This window comes from Podarcis pityusensis (assembly GCF_964106645.2).
Source record: "Podarcis pityusensis genome assembly, chromosome: 8".
Classification (NCBI taxonomy): domain Eukaryota; kingdom Metazoa; phylum Chordata; class Lepidosauria; order Squamata; family Lacertidae; genus Podarcis; species Podarcis pityusensis.
The window spans coordinates 9,369,566-9,379,331 of NC_138033.1; the positions used below are offsets into that span (position 1 = coordinate 9,369,566).

A 9,766-nucleotide genomic window follows, 5' to 3' on the forward strand; every position below is an offset into this window, starting at 1 on the left:
CACTGGATGAAATCCCAGACAGCCCCTGACAGGCTTCACTTGCCTTCCTCGCCTTGCCGCCCTCCAGATATTTTATTATTTGTAACTAGCCTTTTTTCCAAGGAGCTCAGAGTTGGCATATATGGTTCTCCCTCCCCTCATTTAATTCCCCACAACAATCCTGTGAGGTAGGCTAGGCTGAGAGGCAGTGACTGGTCCAAGGTCACCCAGTGAGCTTCATGGCTGAGTGGGGATTCGAATCCTGGACTCCTGAGTCCTAGGTTCAACACTCTTGACTGCTGCACCACTTCTGGCTCTCCAGTTTGTAGATGTACAAACCCTGATGTGGGTTTGGGCTACAGCCAGCATTGGAGTTCTAGCCCCAAACATTTGGAGGGTGCTAGAAGAAGAAGAAGAAGAAGAAGAAGAAGAAGAAGAAGAAGAGGAGGAGGAGGAGGGGGAGTTTGGATTTGATATCCCGCTTTATCACTACCCTAAGGAGTCTCAAAGCGGCTCACAATCTCCTTTCCCTTCCACCCCCACAACAAACACTCTGTGAGGTGAGTGGGGCTGAGAGACTTCAGAGAAGTGTGACTAGTCCACGGTCACCCAGCAGCTGCATGTGGAGGAGCGGGGAAGCGAACCCAGTTCACGAAATTATGAGTCTACCGCTCTTAACCACTACACCACACTGGCTGTCTCACATTGCTAAGCTAAAGAAGGCTGTTGTAGACAAATTCTTTCTTAAAAATAAGATTTTATTAAAGCTTTTTTCACAGAAATATAAAGTAAAGAAAGAGAAAATACAATCCTACTCTCTCAAAAGGTAGTTCTTAACCCTTGTCTCACACAGAAATTAGAAGATCCTCCCCACTCTCACATGGGAGCTTTTATTTTTTTCTCCCAGTTGGGGGGGACACAAATACTGAGCTGGGTGGACCAATGGTCTGATTCTGCATACAGGCCACTACCTACATACTAATCACTTGGAGGAAGACCACCGCCATGTTCACAAGGACATAAAGCCATGGCTCTTAGGTCTCATGAAACAGCACGTAAAGCCTGTTTCTTCAATGCGCTACTTCAAACTGCAGGCGGAGGGAAGCTGCTTACTGTCCTCCATATAGAATAACTTTCTGCATGCAGAAGAGCAGTGAAGAAGATGACAGAGGTCTGGTCTAGCCCAGCTGACGTCCCAGCATGTTAGTTTTATTGCTGTTAGATTGATCTGTAGGGAATGTTTCTTGCATGGTGGAGAATTCAATCATGCAAGCCTCCAGCTGCAGTTTTTAACCATCCGGACCAGGGGCTGGCAAATTCTGACTAACCAAAAAGGACACCTCTCCCCACCAAACACACACCTTCCAAAGGACAAGATGCCCCTTTTATTAAGGGGGAAAGTGTAGTTCGGTGGTGGAGCATCTGCTTTGCACGCAGAAGGTTCTGGGTTCAAGCCCCAACATCTTCAGGTATGGCTGGGAGAGAACCCCTTCTGAATAGCTTGGGAATCTGCCTGCCAGTCCAGACAATACTGAGCTAAATGGACCACGGGTCTGACTCGGTATAAGGCAGCTCCCTAGGTTCCTATGTCTGGAATGTAGAACAGGATCAGAGAAAAATCTGTTCCTTCTTTTCAGCTCCAGGCCAAGAGCAGAAAATAAGCCCTGAGCCTATAAACCCAGAGTGAAGGTGATGGACCTCTGCATGCCACGCTTCGGCTTGCACTTGAAAAGCCAGGAGGGGGAGCGGAGGCGCATCAGATTGCTCTGCCTCCTGCACTCCTTAGGCACATTGGTTGCTCTGTCTCTGCACGCAATGATGGGTGCTCTCTGAGCTCAAAAGCCCTGCGGGCACAGAGCGAAACCCACACGGCTCCACTTCCCTTTTCTAGCTCCAAGGTGATCCGGGGAGGTGGAAGGATACTGGTTTACCGTGCACCAATGGGTGCTCCCAGTGCAGGATGCTCCTTGGGTATTCAGAGGATCTGAGCTGAAGGTGAGAGGCAGAGGCACTTCAGCTCACCTTGGAGAAACAGGCTTTAGGTTGGTCATTTAGTGCTATGCAGTTGAGACAGTGTGCCTGGGAGGCCAAGACAGGAGTCAGTATAAGCCCCTAGTTCAAATACCGCCTCTTTCATAAACTTAACTGGACGGCCACAGTCAAGCCACTACAGTGGCACCTCGGGTTACATATGCTTCAGGTTACACAGTCCGCTAACCCAGAAATAGTGCTTCAGGTTAAGAACCTTGCTTCAGGATAAGAACAGAAATCGGGCTCCGGCGGCAGCAGCAGGAGGCCCCATTAGCTAAAGTGGTGCTTCAGGTTAAGAACAGTTTCAGGTTAAGAACGGACCTCCGGAACGAATTAAGTACTTAACCCGAGGTACCACTGTATCCCCTCGCCAATTCGCAGTGTGGGTGTCTGGGGTGTCGCAAGAATGGCTGAGATCATGTCTGCAAAGAAAGAGCATGTCTGCTGGCACAGGGTTGGTGCTCAGAAGCCATTTCTGATCATTTGAGTTTGTATTGTCTGCTGAACGTGTTTGCTTTTGCTTTGTATGCTCTTGTGTTTTCGATAGGATTATGATCGGCTGAAACGTTTGCTAATTTTTAATGCTTTTGTTGTTACTGTGAGCTGCTTTGAGCGCAGCAGCGCTGTTGGAAAATCGGGATACAAATATTTAAAAATTTAAAATATCAAAAAGTACTTGGAATCAACTCAAGCGGTATAGAAACACCAGTTATTCTGGGTCTTGCCCTCCAGATTCATGAAAACAGTGAGTATTGGCTGCTTTCATAGAAGTACAGGAACTTGACCCAGGACATGTAAGTCCAAGCGCAAGTGATTTAAGGACAAACACCAAATACACATGCACACCCCACCCTCTAGTGTGATATATATACACACACAGGATGACAACGCGGCAGTTCTAGAGCAGTCGAGATCTCACCTGAACAAGACTCCTTTGATGACCTGCCATGCATTTGGAGCTTGCTGTTGGGGCTGGTTCTGCTGCTGGGTCTCAGCAACCGCTTCACCTCCCGCTGCAGTTCCATTGCTGGTCACTTGCTATAGAGGTGGAGAGAAAAACGGGAAGATGGAAATCAGCAAAAGTCATTTGTCATAAGAAGCCAAGAGGTTCAAACTCTTCTTTTTTTTAAAAAAGAGACAATTTTGTGGAAGCCCCCCTCCTCTTGGGACAGGAATGAGTTCAGCTTCCCGGAAAACAAGATTTTTAATGAGATGCAAAGTGCTGTACAACAATGAGCTGGGATAGCACAGTGGAGGAGAGCTTGAAATCTGGTTTTAATAACTCCCATTTCAAATCTCAACTCAGCCGTAAGTTCGTAAGGCGCCATCCTTCAGCCTTGGTCTGCCATCTGAAATATAGGATAACAGCAACAGGGTAAGGAGAGCCCAGCTGCATCAAGGCCGTCGAGCCCATCAACGTTTCCAGCAGCAGCCAGGCAGATGCTTCCAGGAAGCCACAAGCAGGCCATGAATTAGAGTATTATTTTTATTTTCTTTGTATTTAAACAATTTATATACTGCTTAACTATAGTTATCACTAGGAGGTTGGCAATGATACAGTACAAAAAGTAGACAGAAAATCAAACTTTGGTTGAAATGTCTGCTTGAATTTTCAAAAGTCTTCAGTCCTCGCCTGTTGTAAGTTAATTCTGCCCTATGTTTTTTTATCTGTCCTGAATTGACTACCATCTATTTCATCTACCCTTTAGTTCTAGTATTACGGGATGGGAAGGAAAATTTATCTGTCCTCTCCCTTCCCCATTCATAAACATCTCTCACTGCCCCATTGTTTTTTCTGAACAAGGAAGTCACAAATAATTTTGTCTTTTCTGAAACAACAAAGGCCTGTCAACCCCGTGATCATTTTGGCTCTCCTTACCTGCACTTCTTCCATTTCTCCAATATGTCTTTTGAGATTTTTTTTTTGGGGTGTGTGTGTGAGAAAACTGTATGCGATATTCCAATGGTGGGCTCAGCATCTTTTTATAGAAGGGCATTAAGCAGTGGCCATTTTGTTCCCCATCCATTCTTGAGTTTGCTATTTTACCACAACCTCACCCTGTTGACATTTTCATTTAGTTATCAACAATGACCCCCTCCCCCCAAGATATATTAATAGATAGTCACAGACACTTTAGACCCCCATGTTTCTGTGTGGTTAAGATTTTCTACCTGTGGGTGCCTCACTTTACACTCACTTAAGAGAAAATCTCATTTGTCATTTCATTCCCATTTACCTAGTTGCAGAGACGCTTTTGGGACTCTCTGCAGGCTGCTTGGGTTATTCCTACTCTGGTTATTCATCAATTGCTATTTATTTCATTGTATTTAGAAAGGTGGGGTTCAACTAAACGCAGGCAAGCACCACATAAAAAGCAATGAATAATCTGCAAATCTGACTACAGGATCACTTATAAATGTTAAATAGTACTAGTCTTAATACAGATCCCATTGTTTATTAACCCCTACTATAAAAACTATGCAGTTACTCTCCTATGGTCCAGAACCTAATCTTTAATCAGCTGCAGATGCAAAAAAGAATTTGCCCTCTTACTTCATTGCTGCTAAATTTATGTAGGACCTTTTAATTAAGGATTGTGTTAAAAGCAACTAGTCAATCTATATACTAGCCCCAACCAGTTTTCACTAGCTTATCTTACAGGGTTGTTCTATGAATTACTGAAACAACATATGCAAAGTTCCTTGAGTACTTAGGAGAAAACACATAATCACTAATTCTTATGAGGATCTGATCTGAGGGAAAGGCATACATGATTTATGTTATTCAAATTTGCCCAGAAGAAAAGCACCTCATCACTTTTAATCCAATTTTTCAGATGAGAAACTCAATTCATGTTCCCAGTCTCTCCCTACAGGCACGCAGGGTCAGTAAAGTAAGCCCATGACATTAAGTGAATATTTAAGCCAGCAAATTCTTTTCGGTACTACATTTGAATTTAAAGACAAATCAAATTATCATCTCAGTTCTTCACTCTTAAAGCACCCCAATCCATGTTGGGCAAAAGATTCCTGTATTGTTATTGAGTATTTAAAGAACTATTATAGCAAGATGAAAAAACGAGCAGGATTTGAAATATGAGCAACAGGGTGAATAAGATAAATAGGTTAAATTAAATGTATTGAATAGTATAGGCGAAATATGTAGCATTTATGGGTAAATATGGAGACCATGGAAGGGGAGGACAGAAAGCCAATTGATAAAGTAACATGGTTTATGTTAAAATTTGCATATATTTTTTCTTTGTGAAAAATTAATAAATAAGACCTGCTTTTAAAAAACAATTCCTGTATTGCAGGGGGTTGGACTAGATGAGGCTTGGGTTCCCTTCCAACTCTACAATTTTATGATTCAATCTCCTTTCAGGAAAATAATGGTGGAGGGCCAAAATATGAGCCTCTTCATCCACATTCAACATTGTTGAGAGAATTAAGGCTTTGATTCTGGATTCAAGTTTATTTTTAGATCATTTATTTAAAATGGCAGATCATGTGTGACAGATTTCATCACAAAGATATTATGTAAAAATCTAGATGGTAAAAGAGGGTGGGGATAAAAGGGAAGTAGCAAGAATGATCCAAGTGGTAAATGTACCTGGGGAATCCCAAGGTGAGGCGTGGGGAGGACACTAAAAGGTAACACTGCTTTTAACACATGGATGGCAGCCCAACAAAAGGATTGCGGGCCCTGTGTGGGCTGTTTCCCAGCAAACGGTGGAAAAACAAGGTGTGGAATGGGAATTCCCGAGCCCCCCCATCCTCTCACCCCAAGCACCTGTAGCCAACAGCACTGTTACCTAAGCTTCTGATAGCTAGAGCTTACTTCCCTAAATTATAATTGGAGACACACCTGAAGTGGTTTGCTTTCAGAAAATGAAAGTGTTAAGAATTTCCCACACTTGGAAGAGCTCACCTGTGTTTGAGACAAGTCACTGTTCTACAAGTGCTTCTTCTCAATGTAAGCTCAGAGCAGTAACTCACACAGAGATGCAACGGACAGACTCCCTTCATCTCTGCATCAGGAGCTACTGAATGATCCAATCACATCCAATGCTGAGATGGGCCACAACTGTCCTTCCCCAGGAAGGAGGAGTGGATGTATGTAAGGGTAGAGCAAAGAATCACGCAGGTACCCAGCAGGCACTATGGGCTGAGTGCTTTGAGCTGATGGCAAATTATAATGATTCTATTTATTTATTACATCTCACAACACACAAATGTGTCACAGCAATCTGTGCAGGAATTACTGGCTTTGAGTGAGATGAGACTCCACACAGGGGAAAAATAAGCTGTTTCATCTAGAATAGGTAGTAGAAGAGAGAGCACTGCTGTCTAGAATGAGACAAATTTTGGGCACTGTGTGTAATATTCACAGAATCAACAGACAATTGGGGAGAGGAGAGATCATGATGTCAAGTTTCCCCATGAAAGCCAGATCTCCTTACAGATAAAAGAGGAAAATACCTGCAAAAGCAGATTAGATGCAGTTAAGGGGAAGCATCTAACAGATGAAAAAGGTAACTGCATGCTCATGCATCTGTTTCCCCTACAGAAAGGTATGAGAATCAGATGTGGGGGGGGGGAAAGAGAAGGCAGAAAGGGCAGCTACTCAAAGAGGAAATTTAACTTAGGAGGAGGACAGAGGAGGGGGAAAAAACGTTAGTAGGGAACCCAAAGACAAATTCCTCAAAAAAGAGAAACAATTCCTGAAGTACGAAGCTCTGAAATTAGTGATGTTGAAAGGAATGGCAGGTGAACTCTTAGCCTAGATGGAGAAAACAGAGTGACACCTGTAAATTTCAGGGACAAAATGCTTTTGACAGTACAGTCAAGGAGACTGGGGAAGAGGAACCACGGTCTGAAACTGGAAGAAACATGAAAGTCAGTTGGAGACAAGAGAGGAAACCAGCCAAGAAAAGCAGAGCACAGTGAGAAATGTAGATTGTCATAAAGGATGGGGGGCAAGGGCCAAGAGAACTATCTGGGTCAGAACTTGCTGGTTCTTTATGGGGGATAAAGGCAGGAGCAATTTGCTAATGAGACCAATTGGGAGAAGAAAGATAACTACCCAGAGGGGGGCATTGAGATGAAAGCGATTCCTTGGCATACACCAGAGAAATCAGATCTATCTAACAAGGGACAGAGTCAGGCGAGAATTTCTAAGTCAAGGGAACAAGATGGATGCCAGATCAAAAGGGTGGAGGTGTACCCAAGAGAAGTGGGGTGTTGAGGCTGAAGCAACACTGTGTGACACATCCAAGAAGGAAGGAGTGGCTAGTGTGGGACATTGAACAGAGAGACAAATGGTTGACTCCTCATTTAATCATAAAGTTCATTGCATGGTTTCCATGAGGCAATTTGGGCAACTCGTTTTACTACAAATTGTGCCTGACAAGTGGCAAAAGCTTCCTTCCTGAAGCAAATATATACCAGTGATGAAACTACAGGTGAACGAGGTCCCCAAGAATTAAGGATTTATACACCTTTCGGGTATAGAAGTGTGGCAAGATGCAGGGTACAAACTGCCACTTGCGCAGCTATACAGAATGATGAAACACAGGCTCATATTCTGGGGATTTGTTTGCAGGTCCAGTTTCACTCTGTAGCTTCTAGGAAAGAGTCCTGTCTGCGACTCTACAGCCTGTCAGTATAAAGAATACTGAGCTGATGAACTAAGTGTCTGAGTTGGGATGTCGTCTTGCTATCTTCTTATGCTTCCTAAATTTAAGCTCCCATCCACACTAGGCCATGAGGCTCCTTCAGGAATTCAGGGCCAGTCGCTACTGCTTAACCTAACCTACCTCACACAGCTGTTGTGAAGGTAAAACTGCATATTTGCGAGCAAGAACCACACATGCCACTTTGTCTCCTTAAAGGAAAAGCAGGTTATAAATGAACCTGACGTGATTCGGGTTACCAAACGCACCAGGAGTGATTTTTACCACTTCAGAACATCCTTCCTCCACCTTGGGTGCCTGACGTTGTCGGACTACAAATCCCATCGTTCCCAGGCGACATGGCCGGTCAGGGCTGATGGGGAGCTGTTAGTTCAAGAACATCTAGCGACCCTCAAGGTTGAGAGGGGCCCTTTCAGAAGCCGACTTGCGCCTGGTCGGACCACTGGCCCATGCAGCTCAGTACTGCCTACACGGGCTGGCAGCACCTCTTCGAGGTCTCGGGGCAGGTGCATTTCCCAGACCTACCCGGAGGTGCCAGAGACGGAACTTGGGGACTCTCTGCAGGCGGAGTGCGTGCTATAACCACAGGGTTGCGACCCTTGCTCACTCGTGCCATAAGCCTCTCTGAGCCCAGCTGAGAATAAAACGGGGGCTGGGCGTGTGTGGACCCCTCCTCCCCACCCCAAAAAACAAGCCCACCCCTGGCGTCTTGGGAGGAAAAATGCAGGCGATAATAATAAATAAAAAGCAGCATATATATATATATATATATATGAGTGAGATAAATAAGAAAAAGAGCTGACCTGGAGAAGGGGCATGGTGGGCAATCGCCCCTGGAGGCCAATTAATATTTTTTTTCTGGGGTAGGGAGAAGGGCGTCACGTGACTGGCGAGAGGGGCGGGGCTGGGGCATGAGGGGACCTAACCCCCCCCTCTCCTCGCCCGCGGGAGGGGCAAAAGGAGGGCGGCGTGAGGGGCAACTGCCCCGCCGCAGGGAAAGGAGAGCCGCCGAGCGGCAGCTCCCGCGAGGGGGGCGACGGAGAAAGGGGCTCTGCGGCCGGTACCTGTTCAGGGCCGGACGCGGGACCCGCCGCCGCCACCACCTCCGTCTCCGGCGCCGCCATCTTGCTGCGCCGTTGCCTGGTGCAGCTCTCGCGAGAGTTCCCCCTAAGTCCCGCTTTGCTCCCGCCCGCCCTCTCTCGCTCTCTGGCCCACGTGACCTCCTCCCCTCTAAACCCCGTCTGGGCGGAGCGCCTTCTGGTTACCGTATATTCGCGAGCGGCTCCGCAGCATGGGAGTGCCGAGTGCCTGCAAGGGAGGCAGATCCTGGTTTGTTGACCCCGGAGGAATTAATCCGAATTAACTGCTGCTGCTGCCGCCTCCCGCTTTTTGCATCTTTACCACATGTTGCAGACTTACATGGGAGGGGAAGCTAAATGCTAATAACGTGCCATAGTTTGCGAAATAATAAATTCGCATTTAAGGTGTTGCATAACTCTTCGCGTTTTCCCCATAGATAAGATTTTCCGAATGATTGAATGACTATATGTTGTGTTTTTCAGTGTTCCTTTTTTTTTTTTTTTTTTGGTCGGGCTTGTATCTGTGAAGGCCATTGTAAATCAGCGTATAAATGCTCTTCATAATTTACAATAATAATGATTCAAGAGAAGGAAACCGACCGCAGATTACTCCAGATGAAATAATCTGAAGTTGGCTGTACCACATGGTGGTATGCTCCCTAATTCAAGAAAATAATCATTCCCTTTTTAAAAATAAATTACTCTAAAATAACCACCATGTCTTCAGAACTCACAACCGCAACGGAGCAGCATTCGAATCTCTTTCCAAATACTGACTGAAACAGTAGAAAGTGGGGGAAATTCATTTATTTCTCTTTTTACAGCTTTACAGTATGCTTTGCATTACAAAAGATTATTGTGTTTTGTTTGTTTGCATTTGGAGAACAATAGATAGGACAATATTTAGTAAGTTATGGTATCAATAGGCAGAATCTACTATTAGGGCCCTATCCAAACATCCTATTCATTGTGCATTAATGT

General features: G+C 45.1%; 1 protein-coding gene across 2 annotated transcripts in view; it reads right to left on the reverse strand.

Moving 5' to 3' along the window:
• The window catches only part of CLPTM1 (CLPTM1 regulator of GABA type A receptor forward trafficking), a 29,981-nt gene extending 21,095 nt beyond the window's left edge, over positions 1-8,886 (reverse strand). The window contains exons 1-2 of one of the 2 annotated variants that reach the window (XM_081018831.1): positions 8,771-8,886; positions 2,930-3,048 (exon numbers count right to left, since the gene is read on the reverse strand). In XM_081018831.1, coding sequence (XP_080874957.1) covers positions 2,930-3,048; positions 8,771-8,830 — 179 coding nt within the window. In that variant the 5' untranslated portion in view covers positions 8,831-8,886. Of the gene's footprint in view, positions 1-2,929; positions 3,049-8,509; positions 8,644-8,770 lie in introns of those variants that run through there. The other variant, XM_081018832.1, reaches the window with a different exon arrangement.
• Between the last annotated feature and the right edge of the window lie 880 nt (positions 8,887-9,766).